The 27,575-nt window shown below is 40.4% G+C and overlaps 1 protein-coding gene across 1 annotated transcript in view; it reads right to left on the minus strand.

The window, feature by feature from the left end:
* Positions 1–1,414: 1,414 nt before the first annotated feature.
* The window catches only part of HTR4 (5-hydroxytryptamine receptor 4), a gene marked incomplete at both ends in the record, with an annotated part of 128,453 nt that continues 102,292 nt past the window's right edge, over positions 1,415–27,575 (minus strand). Inside the window, 3 exons of the mRNA XM_082652097.1 lie at positions 1,415–1,505; positions 21,956–22,524; positions 26,144–26,297. Coding sequence (XP_082508223.1) covers positions 1,415–1,505; positions 21,956–22,524; positions 26,144–26,297 — 814 coding nt within the window. The remainder of the gene's footprint in view (positions 1,506–21,955; positions 22,525–26,143; positions 26,298–27,575) is intronic.

Genomic DNA, 27,575 nt, shown 5'->3' on the forward strand with positions numbered 1-27,575 from the left:
CATGAACTTAGCTTTGAATGAAAGACATCCAGGTTTATCTGAAGGGCAAAGCTGGCAAGGTCAAGGGTCTAGAAGGCCCAAATGAGGTGGCTAGTTCCTCTGAAACAAAGTCAAAAGGCAGGCAGGCCACACCTTTCTGAGGTAGCTGATGGCTATAGCAGCATCCTGTTGTCACAGAAACAGAATGGAATCTTAGAGATCCTCTGGTCCAAACTTCAGTTGACAGATGCAGAAAGTGAGGTCCAGGGATGGAAGGGCATAGGTCACGATCTCCCACATGTTAGGAGTGGAGCCAGGGCTGGAATTCAGGTCCTCTGACTTGAAGTCAAGCACTGTTTTCCACCCCAAGCGCTGCTTGGTTCTGCCTCCTCCACCTGGGGAAACTGCAGTGAGCGACAAGTCTCGGCAGTGTGCGCCTCCAATTGTTCTCTCCTTTGGGAGCAGCAAGGCCAGATTCAAGGGTTATAAATTGGTACCATGGGCTTTGCTACAAGCTCGTGGGAAAGATTCCAAAGTCTTTCAATAAACACTATGATGCCGCCAGCCCTGCCCAAGGCGCTTTAGGAGAGGATTTGTTCCAGGAAAGTGAGCATTCCACAGCAGGAGGGCCTGAGGCCATGGCACTGGCAGGGAGCTGTCTGTCTTCAGCTTCCCTCCGAGGTTGCTGCAGAGACTGTTTTCCTCTGAAGAATCTTTGCCCTGTTTCTTCCATGGTGAATAAATGGAGCATGTCCTGAAGAGAAGGACTGATATGGACATAAGGTAAAGCAAGTGGAAGTCTGTGACTGGTATGGGGGCCTGGCCAGGAGGATGCACATTTGGACCCACATTCCGGGAGGAACGTGTATTAGTGTCTGGCACAGAGCAGGACACAGATGAGCTGGTGAGTAGTTTGAACATGGCGGTGACAGACACAAACAAGCAAGAGATGCGTGCTTTTGGAACACAACTCTGACCAAGGCAGGTGCAGGGAGGATGTGTTTTGACAGTGTTATGTGAGCAGGCACAGCAAAGAAGGAATATTTGCGGACATCTATGACTGAGACAGGACACAGTGAGTGATTGTGTTTGAAACATGAGCGAGACAAACCAGGCACAGTAAGGTGATATACTGGGGACAACAGAGACTATGAGGCCAGGGTGACTATGAAGCCAGGAAGAGGGAATGCTAGGAAATAAAAAGATCCCTTCAAGGGGGATCTCTGGAGGAGAACCCCCAGTGAACAAGGGAGCCCTCCTGTCCCCTGCCACCTGCTGGAATCCTGGAGGAAAAGCCCAATGGGCATGGGGTGCCTGCACCAATGGATGGATGCTGGGTGAAGAGAATACCGGGCACAGTCAGGCACGAGCAGCAGCTTAGGACCTGGCCCTCTCTTGGAGGGATGGCTGTCTTCAGGGTCACTGCCCCAGGGGCCTAAGTGTCACTGGGCTGAGCAGCCACCAAAGAAGAAGTTGTTGGGGGGTGGGACTGACTCTCCCATTGGCCACCACACTCCACTGCATCCCTAGAGAGGGGAGAAGATCACAGAACCTCAGAGTTGGAATGGACAGATAGGCTGGTGAAAGAGCCCACCCACTGCAGGAAAGCCCCTTGTGCCATGCAGATGGGTAGTTGTTTAGCCCCTGCTTAGGAATCTCCACTGACCGGCCAGGCCATATTATTTTTGAGCAACTTTAGTTATTGGCAAGAGCTTATTAATGTTCTGCCAAAATCAGCCTTCCTACAGCTTCTACCCTGTGGAACTACTATGCCCTCCAGGCCCACTCAAAATTCTTCCCTCCACTAATTATATCCTCCAAGTTTTCTCTTCTCCAGGCTACACATTTCCATTTTCTTTAATAGTTCATTATATATTATGGTCTCCAGATTATTGCCCATAATGGGCACTGTCCTCTAAACACAATCCTTATTATAATTATCTCTCTTGAAATATAGTACCAGGAAAGAGCCCAAATTTACACAGTGAGCCTGATTTATGTCACATACTTTTCATCATCAATTTAGTTTACTTCTATGAATGCAGTCAACATTAAGTTCATTTCTGACAATGGTAATATGCTATTGGCTTATATGTTATACTCATTGCCAACTTTTATCTTTTTGATACAAACAGCTGTCAATTCTTGTGGTTCTTTATTACATTGGTACAGTTTATTTTATTTATTTATTCACTCATTCATTCATTTAGCCAAAATAGAGGACATGTGTCTCAGTTTAATTTCATTTTATTGATTTGGTATCATTTTAGTCAATTGAGATCATTCTAAATCATAACAGTTTCAACACTCAAGATAGGATTATTTAGCACTGACTCAAGCTAGACTTTAAGGATTTTACCAACACATAGGAAGATCAGATAATCTATTGCTACCTAGATTTTTCAGTTTAGATCTTCTTGAAGATCTTCTTAGATCTTCAATCTTCAGTCAAGAGAAAAAAACTACTGATTGAAGAGGGCTAAGCCAGAGAATTGTGGTACCCCACCACAGACTGCCTTCCCAGCAGACAGTAACAATCCGTGTGCCTGAGAATGGACCCACCCATGGAAGGTTTTGTGTAATGCTTTGCTGAAATGTCTCTGTCAAGCAGTAAATCTGTCCTAATAGATAATGAAATTAGTTGGCATGAATTATTTTTTAATGAAACAACACTGACTCTTGCATACAAATCATTTGTATAATAACTGTCTTTGAATTTTGATAAGGTCTATTTCAAGCTATGAGTCTATAGTTTCTGCAGTCTAGCTTTTATCTTTCTTTAAGAACTGGGACAATATTTACTGGTCTCCAGGCTGCCATCATATCCTGAGTCCACAAAAGAGCTCCAGTCAGAGGTCTTATCAACCAGTTCCTTTAATCCCGTGAGAAATAATACATCTTGGCTCAGAGACAGTTAAAAGTTTTCCATCAATCCCAGGCAGCAACTTTTTCCCTGTGATGTGCTCTTCTTTCCAGTTGCAAGATTATTCTTACTAAAGCAGAATATGCAAGATTTCGTCCCTAAATAATGACAGCTATTTCTGGGTTTTCTACTTGCTCTAAACATACCTTTTGATTCATCTTTGGTTATACATTCCTTCTGCCAGATTTTCCACATGCCATTCTTCAAGTATAAGCTCTCTAGAAAACTCAAGATGTGGCCTAATGTCTTTACATATGCCCCACATTTTTATCTGTTTTATTCACTGAACATATCTATTAAAAGAAAGAATGAATGAATAGAAAGGAAGAAAGGAAGGAGAGAAGGAAGGAAGGGAGGAAGGGAGGGAGGGAGGGAGGGAGGGAGGGAGGGAGGGAGAAAGGAAGGGTTTCTCATTTCTCACTGGCCAAATTCCCTTTGTATCATACTTATTATTATCATTATTAGCAACAATAAAAACCACCACCCATTAGGGCAGCACCTGTGTGCCAAGCACTGGGCTAAGTGTGTTATATCCATTAGTTCATGTATTTTAAACCCATTTAACAGACAAGGAAACTGAGTTTCAGTTTAAATAATTTGCCCAAATTTATTCAGTTAATAAATGGCAGAATCAGACTTACATTCCAGTCAATTTTGATTCCAAAGTCTGGGCTCTGAATTGTCCTGATACACTGTCACTCATCATCTTGAGAACCACCACTAAGTCCAGTGTTCATGTTCTGCTGTCTCTAGCATCTTTTTGTCCCACTATGATGGACTCAGGGTAAAAGGAATATGTACGTGGGTGTATATTATATCTATTCTTCCCCTGGGAAGCCTACAGTATGATGTGTCTCCTCCTCTTACTGAAACACAATGTAACTGGGACGTTAATATGGGACTCTTTCCTGCTAACCCCTCTTACCCACTAAAAGAACATCTTTGCCAAGAGGTGTATATATTTTCTGTGATTCAGAACCAGGGAGACTAGGTGGAAAAGGAAAAAGAACCTGCAGAGTCAGGAGGAAAGTAGAGAGAGCAGAGGAAGGGGCTAAGTGAATAAACATAATGAAGAATGAGGAGAGAGGATGCAAGACAAAGCAGGAAGATCTGGGCTAAAGTGAAGCATTGAGTTGGGTAAGTGGAAGGCTCCAGAGCAGTTGGGGATCAAGGAGGAGGCTCTTTGGGAAGTGTTTCCAAAATGTTATATTGGTTATGTCATATAATCCTTCCAAATATTCAAATAAAGACTGAGATTTCTGCAGAATTGCTATTGGGTGCCTGGTACCACTCCTTTTTATTCAGACATCAATATAGCCCTTGCCAAGGAGAGAAGTCATGAATAAACGAAAATGGCCCAGCCTCTTAACTCCATGGAGGACTCACAACCAACTCCCTTTAAGTAGGGAAAAAGGAGACTTGAGAATAATGCTAGGGTGATCTTGTGTCCTGGTTGGCCTGTGTCAGTCTCAGTTTACACTCCTGTACTAGTCTAATTGTTCACAGTTAACAATTTAATATCATCTGCCTTTTAGGTCTTCATTCAGGATACAAAGTCATGGTGCAATATGCTGCACCCCAAGAGACCTCGACCCATACAATGAATCACACTCAGGAGGCACAGCTTTAACACTCAGTGAGCCCCTTTCACTTTCAACCACAAGGCCACCCTACTAACTCAGCAATGTGAACAATAAACCAGAAGACAGGAACCTGGATTCCAATGCCTTTTTAGCCTCCATCCATGCATGCCTCTGAGGACTTAGTCCCTTTCCTGTGCCTTATTTTCCCCGTTCTTTAAACAAGGAGGATTATCTGTAAGATCCCTTGCAGCTCTGACATTCTGATTCTATGAGGAGCAGAGATGGTGGGTGACAAATACAGACCTTCTTATTGGGTACCAGCTGTGTGTGGGACTGTTCTCCAAAGCTGTGGGTAATTGCTTCAAATTTGGCTTTAATATTCTTTTGTTAGTATCTGATACTTTATATTCTGTGTGGAGGGAAGAGGTTTCGCTGGAAACAGGGAGGATAATTTTTGGATTTGTATTAAAGAATCTGAAAGACCTCAATTTCTGAATCTGTGAAGTTACACTGCAAAGCTGTTAAATGTATCTCGTTAGGATAGGATAGGGAGCGCCTGAGATGCCACAACTTAAAATGCAGCGAGACCACAACTGTCCTTCCTTAAACACATGCTTGATCAGAAACACTGGCAGAGCCGCTCAAAATTTCTGATGCAAAACATCATTAAAAAAGAATCTCTGATATTTTAACAGACTTAAGATGCAGCTTCTTGTTTTAATAGTTTTAGTAAAATCCTCTACAATTTATGAAGCATTTTTGTATCATTTTCCACATTTAATCTTCAACACAAACCTGTAAGGAAGGAAAGTAGGTACAATGTAGGGGCATAGATTGATTGCTAGGTAACAGTGGATCTAATGCTATAAATCAGGTGTTCTGCCTCCCAAATCAGGAATTCTGTCCATTGGGAAACATGGAAATCATTTGTACAGTGGGAAGAGTTTTGTGATGAAGTTTAATATTAACGGTTGATGAAACAGAGTTACAATTCCCTTTGTTCCAGAAGAAGAGGGAGGAGGAGGAGAAGGAAAAAGAGGAGAAGATGAGAGAGATCACTAGCTAAGTCATCTTTCACAAAATTGTTCAGAGACTGTGTGCATCAGAATTGTCTTGGGTACTTATGGCAAATACAGATTCCCAGGATCCACATCAGACCTCTGACAAGAGGGTGGGAGTGGGGAGTGGGGAGAGGGCAGGGGTGGGATGGGGAGGGCAGAAATCTGCATTTTTAAAAAGTGCTCTCACATAATTCTTAGGCACATGGGAGTATAAGATTCCCTGAGGAGGTGAATGTCCAGTTATTCTACTCACACCTGAGGCACAGTTTAGCACTGGAGACAGGGGGCAGTAAGAGAAAGGACAAGTGAGTGGGAAGGGCCAGAGCTAGCAGTATGAGACATTCAGCGATTCTGCACAAGGGATCAGAAAGGAAGCATTGACATGCATGCAAAGAGTCCACTTTAGCAAAGTGGACAAGGGGTATTTGTTCGCTTTTATGACACTGATGATGAAAAGAGGACAGAGACTTGGTGATGAATCATGAAAATGAGGTGGCAAAAAATGTAAAGAGATGCACAAAGCAATATTTTTTAAGGTGTTTTTCATGTGATGAAAAAAATAGCATGCTTGGTTACAATTAGCTGATAAAAACTAATTGAACTGTTTATAAACAGTAGGCACATAAACTTGTGCTAATTTATCAGTAAACTCAATGGCTCAAAAGGTGATGGCCTAGGCCAATTTCTTCATTTGTCTTTAGATCACTATCAACCAGAAGAGAATATTGACTCTGGAAGATCTAGTATTTCCCAAACATGGGATGTTTTCCACAGGTGATATGCCAAACAAAAAGGCACAACGTTAAACAATCTGAATCACAGTAAGGAGATCCAATACTTCTTTCACTCATTCTGCTCATTTCAAAGAGACGTACTCAGTTTGGCCCCACTCTGACTTTAACAATTCTCTACTACCTAATAAAATGGAGAGCAGGCCTTTAACAATTCTCTACTACCTAATAAAATGGAGAGCAGGCCTTTAACAATTCTCTACTACCTAATAAAATGGAGAGCAGGCCTTTGACTCAGAGACTTTGGCAAACAATATTATTAAATTTTAATAGTAAAAAAGTTATGCAAATAATAATAATTTGTTTTGTTTTCATTGTATTTAATTTTAAAATCATCTTCTCTATATGATTTTTCACTTAAGGTCATAATAGAGAGTTCCATTTACAAACAGATTTATTTAAATTAAAAATGTATTTAAAGATATATAGTAAATAAATAATAGCATGGGCAGAATGTTGATATGGGTAAAAATTGTGAAAATAGCAGGCAAATGACAAAAAACCCTACTAGATGAGAAAACTTAATTGCAGGGAGGACAGTGTCTTGACAAGGACATAAAGCAATGCATCCTCAGGGTGGGAACTCTGGGATCTTTCTATTATTTTGTGCTGCTTGCAGAAAGAATCCCAGATAGCTAACTTTGCACAGTTTGGAATGCCTAACCTTGTAGCTCTGGACAAAACATATTCTCAGGGGCTCTTTAATTGCACCACCAGCCTCAGATATGTCCATGTTTCAACATGCTGAAGTGCAAGATCAAGTCAGTATGCATGGCTTATTCTAATCCGAATGCACTTCTATTTCTCAATGTGCACATATAATTAAAGGTCAAAGCAATTTCCTTGTGTGGCTTTTTCCCACTGTCTACCACAGTTCCTAAAGCACAAATAAAAGACTGGAACTTTGAGTCTGGGGGATCAGACTGTCTGCCTGCTTCTTCTGCTGAACTATTTTGATATGACAGAACCTAAAAATATGTAGGAGAAAAGTATGGATCCGTGATAATATCAGCCAATATTAATTGAGCGTTTATTATGTGTCAGTGATTGTGCTAAACTAATCATGGATTATCTCATATAATTTTCACAACAATCCTATCACATAGGTTTTATTATTTACAGGCTCAAGTTGTGTGGAATGAGGCGTAGTAACTTGCCCAAGTCAAATCATCTAGGGAGAGGTGGAGCCACCAGCTGAACCAGGCAAATCCAACTCAGAGTCTTATCATACCAGCTTCACTAAATGTGCACCTTCACTGAACAGGCACCCTCGACTCTTAGACACTGCAGGTAGGAAATGTCCTGCTCTCGAGAAGCTGTCCATGTGAGCAGAGGGTGTTTTCAGTGCATAAAGTTACTTAAGATCCCACAGGATGAGCTGAGCCTCCAAGAAAAAGAGAAGCAGGTGTGAGAGCCCAGAGGAGGAAGTGGTTAGCTCCAATATTCAGGGGGTAGGGATCAGGAAAGTTGAGAGAGCTCATATTGGAACTGTGCCTCAAGGAATGAGTAGGCTTGTGCCAGGCAGCAAAGTGAGAAAGAGCATTTGAGACAGCAGAAGTAATCCAGAGGCTGGAGAATTCACTACTTATCTAGGGAAAACTGATCAATCTTGCATGCTTATTGCATAGGGAGTTAGGTCGGGGGAGAGTTAAGGGAAATGAGTTGGAAAACCAGACTGGGTCAGGCAAGAAGGGCTTTATATGCCCTTCACTATCTGCCCACTGCAAGTCACATTATATTGCTCAAGGCTATTCTATTACAGCTCAATCCAGCTGGCATTTACAGTTTAAAATCCCACATGTTTGAATGGCCTTAACATTCTCTTAAACGATACACATGAAATAGCTTCTCTCTTTATGGTTATATTATACACATAGTCCCAAAAGAAAACCAAAGGCAAAAAAATTATAATTTGCAACCCAGCCAATGTCTTGCCTTGGATAATAATAAGTTACCCCTCATTGGGAGGGGAGACAGACAACTACCTACTAGATAAGTTGTAGAAGAGATCACTGCATTGGTTGGGATATTTGACCAGATCACTTCTGAAGCCCCTTCCATATCTAAGAATCAAAAGTTCTGCATTATTTCAAGAGTGATTAATTAACTAGCAAGGAGCACAGCTTAGTGGTTAACAGCAAGGGCTCTGAAATTAGGTGAACATGTGTTAGAATCCTGGCCCACCACTCACCAGCTATAGGACAGTAGCCAAGTTATTTAATCTCTCTGAGTCTCAATTTCCCCATCAGTAAAATGGGGATTTTAATACCTGCTCCATGGATTATATTAAGGATTCCATGAGATGACACATGTAATGCACTTAGCACAATGGCTGGCATATAAAACCAGTGTTCAGTAAATGGTAGATGCTAAGATGACGATAATAAAGATGGTGACGTCTGGACCAAGAAACCAAGTTATTCTTAGGCAACTAGTTATTATACATGACAATCATACACACACACACACACACACACACACACACACTCCTTTTGCCAAAGTCAGAAACTCTAAGCAGGCAATGAAAATTCACAAATAGAAGAAAAATTCCATTATACAAGCCAGCAAAGGAAATAAAAGTTTGAAAAGAATAAAAGGAACATGAGTAGGCACCAAATATATTTGTTTGTCAGGTTTATCAAAATATAGATTCACCCATTTCTTAGAGAACAAAAAGCTCTCCAAGGATAATTCTAACTGTGAAATGTTTCCAAGAATCTTGTAAAAAATGAGAATGAGAAAATAATTCAGAAATCACTTGGTAAAAAGCAGGTTCTTGGCTCTTTGGTTGAATATAACCCAGAGCACACTCAGATATTTGTTTATATAACCAGAAGCCATCCACCAGGTTTCCTTGCTCAAGGGTTGGAGATGATTTCACAGCATTTCTTGGAGCACAGAAGCTAGAACTTTCTGCCTCACTCCCTTCCCCACAGTTCCCCTATCCTTGCAGTTGAAGTAATTTTCCTTCTGCTTCTGAACTTATTGCTCAGGAACTATCCTGTACCTTATGAGGAGGATATTATGATGATTTTGACCCCAAACCATTTCCCCTCAGACCCAGTTCTGACAATGCACCAGTGTTCCAGAAAAAGAAGCCTTGTCTTCCCAACCTAGTGTTCCTGCTTTTTTGCCTACTAAGATGATGATTATGATAAGGAGATCACAATATATCAATAAGTTACTTATCCCAAGCTCTATATGTACAGTATCTCACACCAGCCTCGTAACAGTGTTATGAGGCAAGAACCACCTTTACTTCCACTTTTGCACAGGAAGAAACCGAGGCAGCAAGAGGCCAAGTAACCTGCCCAGGATCATGCAGGTTCAAAGTGGCAGGACCTGAATTCAGACTGAGGTTCATCAAATGCCAAGTCCTATGCTTTTAGCCATAACACTAAACTTCTTCATCAGTACTCTGATTTCCTCTAGGTTGGGACCCTGCCATAACTACCTTCAGACCAGAGAAGTCCAGGTCTTAACTGTCCCCATGTGAAAAAGGAAGAACATGAAAACCAGGTTGAGAGGATATTTCTTTAATCTCAGTCCTTCTCCTTACAAATCTTTAAACAGCAATTCCATTCATATTAAAGCCTCAAAGAACAGAAATTTATCTGGATAGGTGGATATGACAACATTTTTCTCAAACAGGATCTCAGGAATAAAATCAACTGCTTAACCACTAAGCAGGCATCTATAGAACCCAGGAATGGATTCCTTCCTTAGATGTGTCTAAATTTCCTACTAGCCAGACTGCTAGAAGAATCATAAAGGAAAAGAAAATGGTCCCTGCAATTGACACATCTCTTCCCACTGGTAACCTTTCCAGAAGGTCTCCAGCTTCAACCAAACAAAGTGCTACACTGGCTAAAGTAGGTTGTGCTCTCTCATGTTTAACTGCACTGTGGGAGGACTTGCGTGGTTCTGTAACTCACACAATCACAAAGAAAGGGTCTGACAATATCTCCTTTGACCTCCCACCCCTTCCTTGGCCATGCTGACAAATGATCAGTCAATGCTTCCAGTGACTGATGGTCCATCAACACTTAGTAAGAGGATCCGTTCCATTTTGTGCTGAAACATGCATTCTTAAAACTTCAATCCTTTGTACCTACCTCTTTCCCTTGAGACCACGCAGAACAAATCAGATCCCTCTTTCCCAAAACAGCCTTCAGAGATATTAAAAACAACGCTCATGACCTGAATCTTCTTTGAGCCCTAAACTCATCATGCCCCATTCCTTCATGAATTCTGCAAAGAAAATCATCATGTTTTTCCTCTCCTGGAGACACTCTAGTTTGTCGACACCCAGAGTAAGAAGCAGCTTTACCACTTCTATGGGCCAGAGTCAGGTATCATTACAGTGTGGACTAAGCACACATTTACACAGGGATATGGTTTCCTAGTAGGTCTCTTAAGTGTGCTTTGGAGGCAATTCCTTCCTGAACAGCTGCTCCGACTAAATTGGGAGGACTGTGTCTCTGGCAAGTGCATGCTGTAAGGGAACAAGTTCACAGAGCTTGCCTCGGAGAAAGGGTTTATCTGCAAGGTTACTACTGGCACTCTAATCACGGACATTCAGGGCCCTTCCTCTCAGAAATAATTGCCTTTTACAGGGTTTTTTCCCCCTTGTCTTGTCTTGGGTGTGGATGTGGATTAAGAGGAGCCAAGGGATGCAGGGGCTGCACTGTAGAAGGCAGATAAAAGCACACACAACTCCTGGCATTGATCAAAGACCTCTCCTCCTGCTGTCCCCTGGCAGAGGTAAGGAGGTTCTTTGTTACAAATCCCAGAGGACTGGTTTAAAGCAAGGTTTTTCAACCACAGATTTATTTTGAAATTTGGGACCAGAGAATTCTCTGGGGAGGGGTGTCCCATGCATTCTTGAATGTTTAGTAGCATCTCTGGTCTCCGTCCACTGGATGCCAGTAGCATCCACCAGTTGTGAAAACCAAAAATGCCTTCAGGCATTGTTAAATGTCCCCTGGTAAACAAAACCGTCCCCAGTTGAGAACTACCAGTTTAAATCCAGACTATCTCAATAGTTTAAGACATGGAGCTAGACCTAAACTTGAAGCATTATCTATGTGAACTTTCTCATTTTATTGGTGCTGAGAGAAATGACAGCAATCAGTAAGGAATTAGAAGACAGGCTTCCTGCTCTTTCCAGTGTCCATTGAGAACACTGATGGTTCTCAATCCTGCTGTACGTTAGAGCTCCTAAAACATACGCATTTCTGGTCCCCAACCAGACCAATTAAAATGGAATTTCTACATGTGGAACCCAGGAGCTCCCAGGTGACTCTAGTGTGCAGCCAGGGTCAAGGGTCAGAGCCCCACATCACACTGCCTCTATTCTTGACCTCTGATAAACCACCTTGAGCACCACTGCAGCTGGGTGTGGTTTGGGGTTTGCCCTGAAGTATGACATGCACAGTGGGCACCAATCTCAGAGGGCTGGTACATGGAACCCTAACAACCTAGCAACAAGAGCACCTGCAGAGCCAAAGGGGGAAAACAAATACACACAGACTGTAACCAACTTGTTAGACAAGTTAGCATGTTTTATGTCGGATCAAAGAAATGCCTATAGGTAATTTAAAAGCCAGAAGGCATATTCAAAATAAGAGTCCCAACTGTTCAGCACAGGGCATGATGTACCCAGGAAACAGGTCTTGTCTCATGTTTAAACAATTATTTATAAACAGTGTAATTAATTTAATTTCATTCATTTCTGGCTTTTCTTCTAACAGAGGGAGCTCTGCGTTCCTTGTTTAAGGAGCAGTGTTTAGAACACAGAGATTTCTATTGACTCATTTCTTAAGAGATGCTTATCAGGAGGCTGAGAAAATAACTGGAGAAGTTGTTTGTTTTAACCAAGATATGAACAATGTTATATCTACAATTATAATAACAACAGTTACAGCAGCTTCCGTGCATGGAGCACTTTCTGTGTAACAGAAGCTGGGCTCAGCTCTGCACATACGTTATCATATTTAACCTTAACAAAAGCCCTAGGAGATGGGTTCTAATATTATTCCCATTTTACAGGTGAGGAAACAGAGGCCTAGAGATGTCTGGTCACATGCTAAAGATTATATAGATAGTAAATGACAGATCTCAGACAGGACTGACATCCAGATGTGACAGACTCCAGCCCCTATAGCCATTATGCTACATTGGGTCCAATGCCCCTTTGTTTACTTACCAAAGTTCACCTTCCTCTGAGTCAGAGACAGTGGAAAGGATGATGTTTTAGGCCTCAGCACTTTAGTCCAGCAGTAGGCATCCTGGAGGGCAGCTTAAGCCACTTATTACCGAACTTTTGCAAGTACACTCTGCAAACAGCACTAACTTTTCTAACCCTGAGTATTTGATGAAGCAAGTGGAGCTCTTCTGATGTTATTCTCACTGTTTTCCCGGTGTGATCTCAACAAGAACAATGTTTTGTGAGAGCTCCTTCAGGTTGGGATTGGGGAAGGACTGAGGACAGGGCCAGCTTCATGGCTGTGTGACCAAAGCAGTCACACAGGAACCCAGAGCTTGGTGTAATGTTCTGCTTGTCCTCATCTTGGAATTCTCAATAACTTTATCTTTGAACTTGTGATCTCTGAGGGACAATGAAGCATGCATGTGAGCAGAGATGACACGTGCAGTATGTGTGTACACCATAGTTCCTTGCTGCCTCTCACGTTAGTGATGCCCTGTGAGCACAGAATTCTGGTAGACCAACCATACATAGTTACTAAGACTCAAAGCAAACACAACGTGAATACATAATGTATATAAAGCATCTTCCTTTCTCCCATCGTCTTTCTGTCAGCAGCTTCTGTAACATGCTTACCTTGTATTTGCTGAGTCTTGCTGAATTCCCACAGATCGTGGGTCCACTACAATTCTGCACTCATGTTTCCTATCAACAAATCTATGACTGAGTAAGCAGATGGCTGGTGGCCCTGAGAGCCCATGTTTTCCATTTGAACCAGAACTTGCCAGATGCAGAAAGGAGGCAGTGATTTTCTAAGAAAAAGGAACCATCAAGGAACCCTACCAAGTCTTTTCCACATGCATTGCCTTCCTCTATTAGCCAAGCACTTATGTTGAAAATACTGACATAGAAAGAAAGGATATGATAGAGCAAATCATGGTTCTTTTCTCTTCACTCCTTCTTTACTCCCCAGTAAGCTAAAGGGAGAAGGTTAGTAGAATGTGTGTGTATCAAGAAGTGAAATAAAAACAGTTGCGTTAGTTTTGTGCACTGTCTGGTAAAAATAAAATACATAAGCATGTCTGAACTACAAAATACAATTTGTGTAATCTGTATAATTTTGGTGACTCCACACACAGGTTAAATGCTCTTATTTTTGCATTTAAAACTGTCAGTGCACAATATAAACACAGACGGTAAATTTTCTGCTAATACTTTAAAACTGCATTTTGTTTTTCTACTAGAGAAAAGGTAAATAGCAAATAAAATACACATGACAAGTTGAGAGAAAGACTGAGGAGGAAGGAAAAAGGATTTCCATTTTAATACTTTTAACAGAAATGTGTTCCTGCCCTTTGAACCAGGGGCCCCCCATTTTCATTTTGCATTGGGGCTGCGAATTATGCAGCCATCCCTGGGGGAGACTGGGGGAGAGAAGGCAAGGTCATGCTCACCCAGTCTTGGTTTACCCAGATTAAGTCTGCTTTGGCTCAAAACAATGAGGCAAATGTTGAATCCAATTGTAGCCTCCAAAGTTCAAGGCAAAGGCCAAAAACCTCTAAGCAGAAAACTCTAAGGATCCAAAGTAAATCAAACCTAAATTATTTCCTCATCCATGGGTAATCTTCCAATCTACTATGTGAAAACCTTTATTTAAATGGGGAATTCTGATGGGGTGAATTAGAAAGTTGGCAAGTGTCTACATAGTGGAAAAACAAAACAAACAAAAAACTATTCCAGTTAAGGAATTAACAAAAAAAAATTTTTAAGTGGTGAAAATTTATTTCAGTATACACTGTCCATGTGAACAATAGGGTCTAGATAGGGTCTGATAAGGGCATCCATTCATTCATTCAGCAAATGTATTAACTGAGCAATGTGCTACACCCTGGGGGAACTTTTGGGAATAAAATGGATGTTATCCTCAGGGACTGACAGTCTAACTGGGAGATAGATAATAAAGAAGTAAACAAGACATGAATACAATTATAAATTCTGATAACAAGAGGCAATAATGACCTGAAAGAATTTTTTTTCCTTCTACTGTTTTTTGGGGGAACCTCATTCTCTTTGCCTCTTTCTTACTTTCACTTTTTCCCTATCTTCATGTTTTTCTTTATTGATTCCACATATAAATCTGAATATACTAATCTTATGCATGGAAATGTCAAAGACTTAATATAGCCCATCCACTAGAATCAGTTTATTTATTATTAAGCTCTGGTGGATAACAGGAGTTAATAAGTATGAGGGAAAATATACATTGTTTCCTTCGAGAGAGAAGGTTCAAATTGCTTTAGAACCTTTAGAACAGCTTTAGAGCTGTTTTGTCCACTGGAACTTTTTACGATAAATGAAATAGTCTACATTTGTACTGTCTAATCCAGTAGCCACTTACAATATGTAACCACTGAGCTCTTCGAATGTGGCTAGTGGTTACCCTATTGGACAGGGCAGGTCTAGAGACCTCCAGGTCAATGGAAAACCTTTTCATCGGGGGATTGAGAGTGGAGAACAGAGGATGACAGCCAAGAGCCAAGTTAGATATGTAAGAATTTCTTTGGGAAGTGCTTGAAGAAATGTTCAGCCTTCTTAGGAATCAGGTGAGTGACCTAAGTTTGAGCAAGATCTATACTTGGAGAACCAGGGAAGATGCTGAAGCCTGGCATGAATAGAGAAACCCATCCACAAAGCTAAACTTTGCATGTAAACTCTGCTTGTGTTACCTAACTTATAAATAGTCTGCTCTTACAACATACTTATCTCTCCCATGAGGACAGAGCTTTGCAGTTAGGAAAGCAATTGCACATCTATTATCTTGTTTGATTTTCACAGTGAGGTAGTGACATAGGCAGGATAGGAATTATTTACCCAAGAAGCCAAAGCTGGAATCCTCAGTGGATTTCACGTACAGAAAAATCTCTGTCTGAAGTTACTGTCAGCACCCTGAGTCCCTACTCTGCCATGGACCCTCAGAGCTAATCAGCATAGAGACAGCTAAATAGAAGAGAAGCTAGGCCAGGGGAGAAGGAACAGAAGCATTCCTTCATTCCCTTGTCAAGTCTCATGATGTTCCAGGTACTTTACTAGGCTCAGAGGATACAGCAGTGAACAAGACTGGCAAAATCCTTGGCGTTTATCCAGTGAACAAAGAATTCCAGAATCAAATCCCTATTTAACCTCAAATCAAATCAATATGGCTTATTCCTATCACCTGTCACCCACGTGACTCTGTGTAGTCACAGTCTATATGTTCACGCTATGCCTCCCAAGTAGGGAGTATCACTTGGCTTGAAGAATGACTGAGCTGAGGCCAGGCTTCCAAAGGAATATTCTCCCATATTTTACTGGTTAACATCAGATAAAATTATCATGTTTCTTCCTTCTGTCATTTGGATTTTGTACACACAATGTTGAACAGCAGAGATGACAAGGCATTCTTGTCTTATTCCTGACTTGAGTAGGAAAGCAGCCAATGTTTTCTCATTAGGATATTTCTTCCTTTCTCTGCTGTTATGTTTGATGTGAGTTTCCTAGAGTGGCAAAAGTAACTTCTATGAGACTAGGAGAGATGTTGGCAGATGGGGAAAACACAGTTACAGAATCAGGTTAAAGATGTGACAAGGAGAGAGACGCTGGCTCCAAATTCACTAAGAATCAGTTCATACACAGGATGAACCTGTTAGAATCCATTGCTCACATGCTGGCATTATGCCTCTTTCTTATATATGTGTGCATACAAATTAAAATAGCCCCAAGAAACATTTTTATGACACTAATTCATGTTTGGAAGCTATTTTTTAAAAAGACTATGTACCCGGGACTTCCCTGGTGGCACAGTGGTTAAGAATCCGCCTGCCAACGCAGGGGACATGGGTTTGAGCCCTGGTCCAGGAAGATCCCACATGCCGTGGAGCAACTAAGCCCATGCGTTGCAACTACTGAGCCTCCACTCTAGAGGCCACAAGCCACAACTACTGAGCCCGCGTGCCACAACTACTGAAGCCCGTGCGCCTAAAGCCCACGCTTCGCAACAAGAGAGGCCACCACAATGAGAAGCCTGTGCACCGCAATGAAGAATGGTGCCAGCTTGCCGCAACTAGAGAAAGCCCACGCATAGCAACAGACCCAACGCAGCCAAAAATTAATTTTAAAAAAAGACTATGTAATGTACATATCTATAGGACAAACTATTTCATCAGCCAACCAAGTGTTATCTTCACTTCTATTTTGATTGTGGGCTGGATATTCCCAAAGAAGACAATTATCCAACAGAAAACAACCAAACACAACTGCAGACATCTCTGCTACTGTGTGTAATTAGTACAATCTGAGTGATCAGAGTCCTCTAAAAATGTCTTGCAAAAGCATATTTTATTTCACTGGCTACCCAACTGCTTGTTTAATAATAAAATGTCATGTAAGTCAAAGGGCTATGAGGACAGGGCCAAGCATGGGAAACTTACTATTCTAAACCACTGAGGCCAGACTAGCTCATTTTTAATTCAACCTGGAAAAGTACAATTCCATTCTCTCAAAAAGATTTTAAGAGAAAAACGTTCATAGTCTCATAGTGCTGCCATGAACTGGCTTTCCTCAATGTGAGTCTTGGGTTGTAGACTAAGTCCTCTATACTTTTTAGAGCCTCAGGGAAGATTAAAAAAAGAAAAAACAGATAATTTTCAATTTTGAGCATGTGAATCCTTCATAAACCTGAAGATAATCATGAAGATATTTCATCAGTAAAAATGTACTGATCATTTGACTATATACTATTTTGCAGATACTGTGTGAGGGGCTATATGGTACATGGAGAAAAGAAAGCCATAGTTTCTACCCTCAAGGAATAATTGGCCTTATAGGAGTCAAATAAGGAACTCTATAATCAAAAGCAGCACAAATGCCATGAAAAAGAGTACTGTAAACAGGCCACTGCCATTCAGAAGTAGAAGAAAAGAACAAATGATCCAATTGAAAAAATGTGAAAAGGGTGATTTCTATAGTAGAGTTTAGTCCCTACCCTGAGGTGAGCTTGTATTAAATTGATTATTTCTTTGAATAGTCAACATGTACCCAGGGACAGGACTCAATCTGAGATTACTAAGAATAGGGCCACCTGATCTAACCTTAGTTCCTTTTTAGAAAAGAGACTGAAAAATGCCTGGATTTGAACAAGTTACTAATCTTCACGGCTTGCAGACAAGATAGAGAAATATAAGCAGGACGGTAGAGTTGACCTTTTGATAAATATTTCACCAAATTTATCCAAAGAGTCAAGATAAACATGAGAAGTGGTAACCCTATTCCTAACTCTAAGTGGGCTGGACAAAACTGAACTCTGGAATCAGAAAGACCTACGTCTGAATTCCAGCTTCATCATTTACTACTTGTGTGAGTTTGGGCCAGTTACTTACCCTCTCTAAACCTTGGTTTTCTCATCTTTAAAATGACGATAATTATAATATCAAATTCTTTGAGTGTTGTAAAAATTAAATGCAATGATGCATTCAGAGTTCTTAAATACAGTAACTGGCACAGTCTTTTCTGGAATTATGTTAGGAATCACAATCATTATCATTAATATGGAAGGAGGTCTCTGGTGGCCTGCCCAGTACTTTGTCAACAGATGCCTTGGATGAGGAAATTGAAGGCACACTTATCAAGTTCCAAATTTTATATATGCAGCTATAAACTTGTTCAGGCATCATCTTACATTTCTGTGATTTATATTTTGCTCCTATGGTTGAACTTTACATTTATTTCAATTTAACTCCATATTTCCAATACCGGCTGATTGGTTCTCCTTTCTAAAATCTTTAAGTCTGCCTTATAACATGTTAGTTTCCTATCAGAACTACAAAAAAAAGTGTCTGGATTTAGTAACACGGTAGATGATAGCTCTACTTATGGAGATAGGGAAGACTCAGGAAATTTGCAGTTGGGGTACGAGATATAGGAGGATTCTGTTTTGGATGCATGAAATTTGATATTCCAAAGAAGCACATAACTGGGGTTGTCAAGGAAGCAAATTGGATCTTGTGGTCTGGAGTTTAGAGGGCAGCTATGACCTGGAGATATTAATTAAAGAGAGGGCTGACAGCATGACAATTGTATTTAAAGCTATGGATGGTTAAATCACACCAAGTGAGAATGTAGTTTGAGGAGAGTATCAGGAAGCAAGCCCTGAAGAACTCCAACATTGAGAGGCCAGACAGAGAAGGAAGAACCTGTTAAGGATTCTAAGAAAGAGTTGCTAGTGAGTTAGGAGGAAAACCAGACAAGTATGGTGTTTAGGAAAATTAATGTGGAAAATTTTTCAAGAAGGAAGTGAGTCAACTGTAAGAGGTCAAATAAGAATAGTTTTTTCAAAATCTGAAACTTCTATAAGACAAAAGTTAAACAAAGTTCAAAACCAAGCAGAAGATGGGAGGATGTATTTGAAAATTATATAACAAAGGATTAATATTTGGAATATAATAAAGAGCATCCAGAAATTAATCAGAAAAACAGAACAAAGTTGTCAGATAAAGTACCAAACATATGAAGGTGCAGTCAATAACTAATTTAAAAGAGGTTCAATCTATCAAGTCATCTGGGAAATGCAAATTAAACGAAAGAGCATATTTTAAATTAGTATATTCATAAAAGATGCTTAGTATCCAGTGTTGGTGAGGGGAAGGAGTAGCAGATACTCTCACACCCTGCTGATGAAAATGCAAAGCACTATGGTGCTCTGGGAGGTCAATTTCATGGTAAGCATAACATTTTTAAATGCACATACATGTCAACAGTGCAATTTCACTTTTGGTAGTTATCTGAGAGAAATAATGGCATATGTACAAAGAAATGTGTTCCAGGGCATTAAAAATAGTACAGTTTGTAACAGCAAAGGATTGGAGACACCTACATATCTACTAATGGGAAATAATTAAATACAATTTAATATGTATTTTTAGTACAGAAGATTATGGAACAGTTAAATAGAATGAGTTAGATTTATATGTTCTGATGTGGAATGATCTCTGAAATATATTGTTAATGGATAAAAAGCAAGGTGCAGAAAAATACACACAGAAGGCTCTATTTATGTAAAATGAAGGGAGAAAAATCTATGAATTTGTATGTTTTTATGAATGTTTGTAAATGCACTGAAAAGATTAGCAGACTAGTGGTAATTCTTGTCTCTGAGGCTAGGGGTAGGATTAGCAGGATAAAAGCTGATTTTACTTTTCATTGTTTTGGTTTTATATTTCATGAACTCATGTGAATTTGCTGATGTCCTATTTGTGGAACTTTTAAGAAAAACACACATTTTCCTTAGATTGTGTTAAGTTAAAACAGTTGATCTGGAGAATTAATTTTATGGTTTGTTAATTTACCCATGAAGAAACATATGGGGTTATTTGTTATGTAGCAGGAAATAAAACAGGCAGGATTCCTGTCCTTGCAAGGCTTACACTCTAGTGGATTCAAGTTTCAAATAGTTTTCTATGTATAGGCCACCCCCACTCTTATAAGATTCCTCAACCCCACAGAAAAACACCTCAGACCAACTTTCTGTACTTCTCATGACCTCAGGAAGAAATAAATGTAAGGAATAAAGTGTGAAATATACACATAAGCCATCTCTAAACTGCCATCTCTGCTTAACAATCATGCTGCAGATTTCCAAAAGCAGCAGGGATAAAATAATATAGTATTAGTAAAATAGGTTTCTTGGGATGCCCTAGAAACCCTAAATTCTTTCTATGACTGTTTCTACGGGAAAAGGTACCAGTTCTAAACAACTGACTTAGTAAATGCACTGCTGGAGCATACTCTGTAAGTAGTCGGCAGCCTGTACTCGGGCAACTGCTAAGTTTAAATAGCTAAAAACTCGCTGGCACCCGCACAGAAGTTCTTGTACATACACTTTACTGTTGGATCCTTTCTATGACACTGACGAAGGCACAATAATTAAGAAAGAATGACAGCCTATAGGAGTATCCTTTAAGGCCTTTCCACCAGCTGGAATCTCAACATCATACTAGGCTTTAGCTACAAGGCTGCCCACACTGGTAGCAGAAAATTGAATTCATGCTTCTGAGCAGTCTCTGAGGCAAAGCATTGATATTTCATAGCAATTCCTATTTTTTTCTTCTTTTCTTACACATGCAGATGAAAAGTCCCCAGTTTTCAGCTGCCAGAACAGCTAAATATTGTCATCATCAGAGAAATTAAATGCTTTTCTCAAAGAAGGAACTGCTCTTTGGAAATTCCTGTGCATCTCAGGGCAAAGGAAAAAACTCGTTGACAATTCATCTTTGCTACAGGATGAATGTATTTATCACACAGCTTTACAGAGCTGAGAACAACTCTAAGCCAGGGTAGCAAGAAAATTCTCAGTTTGGAAAGAGGCATCATGCCTAGTCACTGAACTTCAAAGTTACTCCCACCTCCGTCAACCTACGTGACCTTGGGTAAACCACCTGACATTTCCACACTCCTTCATATTCCATTTCCTTCCTCATGCTGTTCTCTGTCTGGAATGCCTTCCTTGACATCTCCTCCAAGTCTCAAATTCTTATAAAATGCTGTTCTGTGACGTTTTCCCTGATTCCCTTAACCAAGCCAGCTTCTTTCCTACTCATATCTCCACTCTACATTGTCCATACTTCCAATATATCATGTATCACATAACATTACTATTGCATATTTATCATTCTATTTATTTTAGTCTAGTTTATCATGTTATTTTATGGTCATCTTAGGGTATCAGGTTATATGCTACTATTCACATTAGTAGTATTATGAGCACTTACTATGTATCAGGCTCTATATGAATACATTATCCCTGTCATAAAAGCCCTATAAGATGGGTATCATTATTATTACCATTTTTTACAGTTGAAGAAAATAAAAATCAAAAGGGATTATACAAATGATTAGCAGTGGCACTGAGAGTCAAAATAAAGACTATTTTACCATGCTTTTAATCACTATCCTAAAATACTACCTATAAGTAGGAGTAGATAATATTTACTAAGTTCTTACTATGTGTCAGACTCTGTACTATGTGCTCTACATATATTAGCTAATTTGACCCTCAAAAAAGCCTGTGATGTAGAAATCGTGATTATGATTTTCATTTTTTTTTTAATGAATTTAAGGTTCAGAATGGTTAAATGACTTCCCCAAATCAAAGAACTATGGAGGCTGGATTTGAATGTAGGTCATTCACCCCCAGTGCCTGAGCCCTTACCCTGAGCCCTTACTCTATTCCATTAACGGATGGTAGAATTTTTTTTTTTTAACCTTTGAAAGTACTGCACAAGTTTTCAAGAATAATCTATCTGGAAACAGAAAACTGGAAAGTTACCTCTTCTGAGTCCTGCAAATGAGCAAAGTCTAACAAGCCCTGAAGTACTCACCTTAGCACATGTGTGGATCCATTAATGGTTGTGGTTGAACAGGGGACAGTCTGGCCCAGAACGGAAGGTCTTCGGTAGCGTTCATTGTCACAGCAGAGGATGATGAGGAAGGCATGTCTAAAAGACTTATTCAAGAAGGCGTAGAGAAAGGGGTTCAACCCAGAATTGATGTAGCCAAGCCAGAGGAAAGCGGTCCACACCTGCCCAGGGACAGTGTAGTCTACGAATGGATCCACAATATTGGTGACAAAGAATGGAGCCCAGCAGAGGCAGAAGCAACCCATGATGATGCACAGGGTCTTGGCTGCTTTGGTCTCTGTCCTCATGCGATGAGTGCTATGTTGGTCTGCTGGCTGGGGCCTGCCCTCTGAGGGGGCTCCTGCCCGTTGTAACATCTGGATCTGGTGGGCATGCCCCTTAGCTGTGACATAGATGCGATAATAGGCCAGCACCATGAGGAGAAACGGGATGTAGAATGCTACCACAGAGCAGGTGATGGCATAGGGCTTGTTGACCATGAAGATGCAGTATGTAGAGTTAGCGTTCTTGTTGAACTTCCTTTTTTCTATCTGAGAGTTAGAGAGAGAGGGGAAATGAGGAAGGAAGGGAGAAAGGGAAGGAAAAAGTGAACAGGAAGAAGCAGGAGGGGAATGAGAAAAATTGTAAGAAAAGGAAAAGGATAAAAAAGAAGAGAAAAGGAGGGTTTGGAAGGTAGAAAGAAGGGGAGAAGAATAGTGAAGGAAAGGGAAGGATGAATAAAAGAAAAAGGTGAAGGGAAAGGAAATAAAAAAGAAGGTTTATCAGCAAGGCTTTTCTTTTTCTTCTAGTAAGCCTACAGCACATAGAACCATGATAGCAGAAAAGGAATATACTTTTGGCTGCTTTGGGTATTCTTATATCTCAGTATTTCCCATATAAAATTTAGAATCAGCTTATCAATTTCCATAAAAATCTTTTAGAATTTTGATTGGAGTTAGAATAGAATGACTGAGGAAAAATAACAGTTTTTCAATGTTAAGTCTTCCAATTCACAAACATGATAATTCTTTCCCTTTACCTAAGTCTTCTAGAATTTCAGTAATATTTTACATTTTTGTGTAAATATCTTACACATCTTTTATTAGATTAATCCTAAGTATTTCTATTTTTATTCCATTGCAAACAGTACTACATTAAAATTCTTATTCGTAATTGTCTGTTGCTAATACACAGAACTCAGTGAAAATTTTTTGTATATTGGCTATGTATCCAGGAACTTTGTTAAATTAGTAACTAATATTTCATCTTTAGATTCTTCTGAATTTTTTCCATGAATACTCATGTGATCTGCAAATAATGACAATTTCACTTCTTCCTTTCCAGTCTTAATACCATTTGCCTTGCACATTGAACTTGATAAGATCAACAGTACAATACTGAATAAAAGGGGTAATAGTGGACACCATTGTTACAGTCCTGGTTTCAGGAGAGGAGCTTTCAATATTTTACTATTAAGTATGACACTTGCTGTAAGTTTTTTGTCAATGCACTCTATTTGAGAAAGTTCCCTTCTATTCTTAGTTTGATGAACTTATATATACTACCAAATGTAAAATAGATAGCTAGTGGGAAGCAGCTGCATAGCACAGAGAGATCAGCTCAGTGCCTTGTGACCACCTAGAGGGGTGGGATAGGGAGGGTGGGAGGGAGATGCAAGAGGGAGGAGATATGGGGATATATGTATATGTATAGCTGATTCACTTTGGTATAAAGCAGAGACTAACACACCATTGTAAAGCAATTATACGCCAATAAAGATGTTAAAAAAAAAGAATAAATAAAATTTCTGTGTACACTTACACATTCATCATCATAAAAAAAATTATGATTGTATATTGAATTTTGTCAATGCATTTTTGGCAGTAATGAGATGATCATGTGGGTTTTCCCTTCTTTCTTTTATTCATACAGTGAATTACATTGATTGTGTTAAATTCCTGGCATAAACCTCATTTGTATTGGATACTGTGATATACTAGATCCCTCTTAAGAATTGAGACTTTTTTTTCCACCTATAAACTCTGCCTGCTGACAGCTCTTAGTTACCAGCCTTCTCTAGAAATAGTCCTTGGCTGAAGAGAGCTGTGTAACCCAATGACTCTTCCCTTCCGGAGGTCAGCATGCATGCAGTGTGAAGATACACATGAACAGAGATATGTATCATATATATTTTGATACATAACACACTATTTCATTCACTGTGTACACATTTAGTATCTTGTCCTATAGTATTGATATATTGTAAGGTTATAGTATATCCTCCTATTGAACTGACATTTTTAATCATTACAAAATCTCTTTTTATCTAAGTATTACTTGCCTTAAGTCACAGGAATCTAACTCTATATTTCACCTAGGAACAAAGATTCATGATTTGCTAATTCAGTATTTGCAGCAACTTTATAGACCCTAATTACCATGAATAACAAGGATCAACTGTACATGTGTTATGAACATCTGGGTTATGCTAGTTTCCCTCTAGGCAGATTCAATGTGCAAATGAGTAAAAAGATATGAAATGCAATCATAATACCATGGAGCAAATACTAGGCACGTTAACAGTAAGCAGATGCCCCATTCAGTTACATGAAGTAAACAGGGGATGCTTCTATCTCACTCTCACAAATGAACAAAATTCCCTAGGTTATTCTCCTTGAAAGTTCTACGTCAGAAGGTAAGAGTGCTGTACCCTTGTTACAAGTTTTAATGCACAGAAGATTATGCTTCCAAAGGCTTCTCCATTAGGGATTAAGTTTAGCACAAACATAAGAACACAGACTCTGGAGTCCAGTAAGTCTGGGCTTAGATATAGTCACCACCACTCCCTAACAATGTGACTTAACCTCTCTGACCCTCAGTTTCCGGAGGACAATGACAGGATTTACATATACTATTATTGTGAGGCCTGAGCGAGATAATAATGATTAAATTAACACGGGGCTAGGCACACAGTAAGTGTTCAACATTTGTTGGCCATTATAATTATTATTCTACTGGTTATTGGAAATTTGAATCTCATTTCCCCCAAGAATGATAAAAATGAAAGTTTGAAAGAAGAGGGACAGGATTTAAGAAAATATCAATACAGTCTCCCTTGTACGGATCCCCTTTCACTTCTCCACTCCTCTGTGCCCAGCATTTCTTTCAGAAGCCCAAGGAACTCTCGTTCTGACATACCACATGCAAATCCTGGCCCAGCCTTGGTTTGGATATCCTTTCCTGGACAAAGAATACGGCAAGATTAGGGGCTAGGAATGGGATGGAGAGAGGAAGGGGCAGCTCCTACTCTGACTGGTCCTCTTGGGCCAGAGCTCACTCTCAATCTCTCCTCCCCATTCCCCTCCCTACCACAACACGGTCCTGGGATCCATTTTAAAGTGATTGCCTGACAACTTCCTTAGGGAATATACATACCTGCTAATGGATCCAGACCATAGCTTTCGATCTTCATTACAAGTTTGATATTAAAAACATAGTATGTCAGAGCTGGAAACTCTTCATGAGCATCTAGACAGGGCTTGGCAGAAGCCTGGCACCTGTGCCACGTGTTGTTCTCCTGCACCACTGGAAGACACTGTTCCCACTGAGGACCCATGAATTTTCTCATCACAGACTTTCAGGAAGTGGGTCAGGGACGGAGCTGAGCTCAGGGTCCAGTTCTCTCGACTTCTGGCCCAAACATTCTCCAGAAGCCCCCACCTCCTTGACAGGTTTTCTGTGGGTCACTGTAAGCCTCATAGGATCTCAGCATGAAATGAGATGAAGGCCTCTTGGGGCACATCACTTCCCTCAGGCTCTGGAGTATGTCTGCTAAGCTTTGAACACCTGTTTTGCTATTCAATAGCTGTGTGACACTGGGCATGTTACTTCACTTTTTGACCCTGAGTTTTCTCATCTGTGAAATGGGGGAAAAGTATTGTAATTTTCCCAAAGGGATGCTGTAAGGATTATATGTACATAGTGTACTTTCTGGCATGCAGTAAGCTTTTGAAAATGTTAGCCTGCTTTTTTTGTTTGTTATTGTTGTTACTCAGACCGCTATCAGGATCTTTCTTAGAATATCCACCTAACCTGACATTGTTTATTTAGAATCCCAAGCAAACAAAGTTAGTCAGACAGTAAACCAGTGGGGTCTGCACGAGTACTTACCAAATCAATTATGCCAACGTTATTCCAGCCTTGCATTATAGGGAGAAAAGAGATAAACAAGGGGATGACCCAGCAGCCTCCCAGCATTAATGCGATGTGCAGAGGGGTCATCTTGTTCCTATAGACCAAAGGCTGGCAGCAGATGGCATAATACCTGGAGAGGGGATAGGGGGGTGCCAAGGGAAAGGATGGATGAGAGGGAGAAGGAGGGAGCATAATTGATGAGAGAGAAGAGGGGAGAAGGATGAAGGAGAAGGGCAATAAGCAGAGGAGATATTGGGAAAGAGAAAAATTAGAGGGGGAGGTAGAGAATAAAAGTAAGGAAGGAAGAGAAAATAATGGGGGGAAATGGGGTGAGTGGGTAGTAGAGGAAGGGAAGGAGAAGGAGAGAGAAGTGGGAAAAGAACAGAGGAAAGAAAAAAGCAATGGTACAATAAAATGTTATATTGGTCAAAGAGTTTCTACTATTATAAATATAAACTTTAGATCATACATATGAGAACCAGGCATTGGTCCCATATCCCTCTTCCTCTCCCAATATCTGAGAAGCTCAACATATACCTGAGGGTCTTCTCAGTCTCAGACACGGATCCAACACTACCCTCATGCCTGGGCATTTTAAGAGCTTCTGTCCAGCTCTCTGGGCCTCAGTGTCTAGATGTATGCAGTCCTCTCTGATAACAACTTGAGGTGACCCAGGGTTGGCCCTATATCTGAGCTCTAAGAACAGTATCTCAAACTTGTCCCCATCCTCTTGATCACCTACCTATACTGAGGTGATGCTCTAAGTCAGTGTTCTTTAAATTGTGGTCCAAAAATTCCGCCCTTCTCCCCTGCATCAGACTCACCTCAGGAGACCTACTTAAAATGCAGATTCCAAGGATCTCCTGAATTAGAGCCTGTTAGGGAGGAATCTGGAGTTTGCATTTTGACAAGTGGAAGTCATTACTGCTGTTTGCTAGGTATGTCCAGTTCCCCCTTTTGGGCACATGCACTTCCTGACCTCCTTGTGGTTAAGTGGGGCCGAGTGACTTGGCCTCCGAGTCATGAACAGAATTGACATGTGTTACTTCTGGGCTGAACCATTTAACTGTTTCTCTGATGCCAAGAATGTCAAGTTCCAAATATTTCCTGCTCCATCATTTCCTACCTACTGGTAGAGACCATCTCATCCCCATTTATCAGGGTCCGATCTTCTCATGGGACTCTCTGCTCACGCTTTCCTGAGCCCAGATTCTGCCTAGAGTACTAACTTTCTTCTTATCTCCAGAGAGAGGTGCAACTTGCCAAACTCAATGATCTGGTCTTTAACTCCCAGATTGCTCCTTGTATGTTGTTCCAGTCATGGAGATCACTACTTCCATGCCCAGGAAGTTCACTGAACTGGCAACAGGCAAAATACCACGGTAGTTCTATCAGCCATTTGTCTTTG

The sequence above is a fragment of the Grampus griseus genome, assembly GCF_964374135.1.
Source record: "Grampus griseus genome assembly, chromosome: 3".
Taxonomy (NCBI): Eukaryota; Metazoa; Chordata; class Mammalia; order Artiodactyla; family Delphinidae; genus Grampus; species Grampus griseus.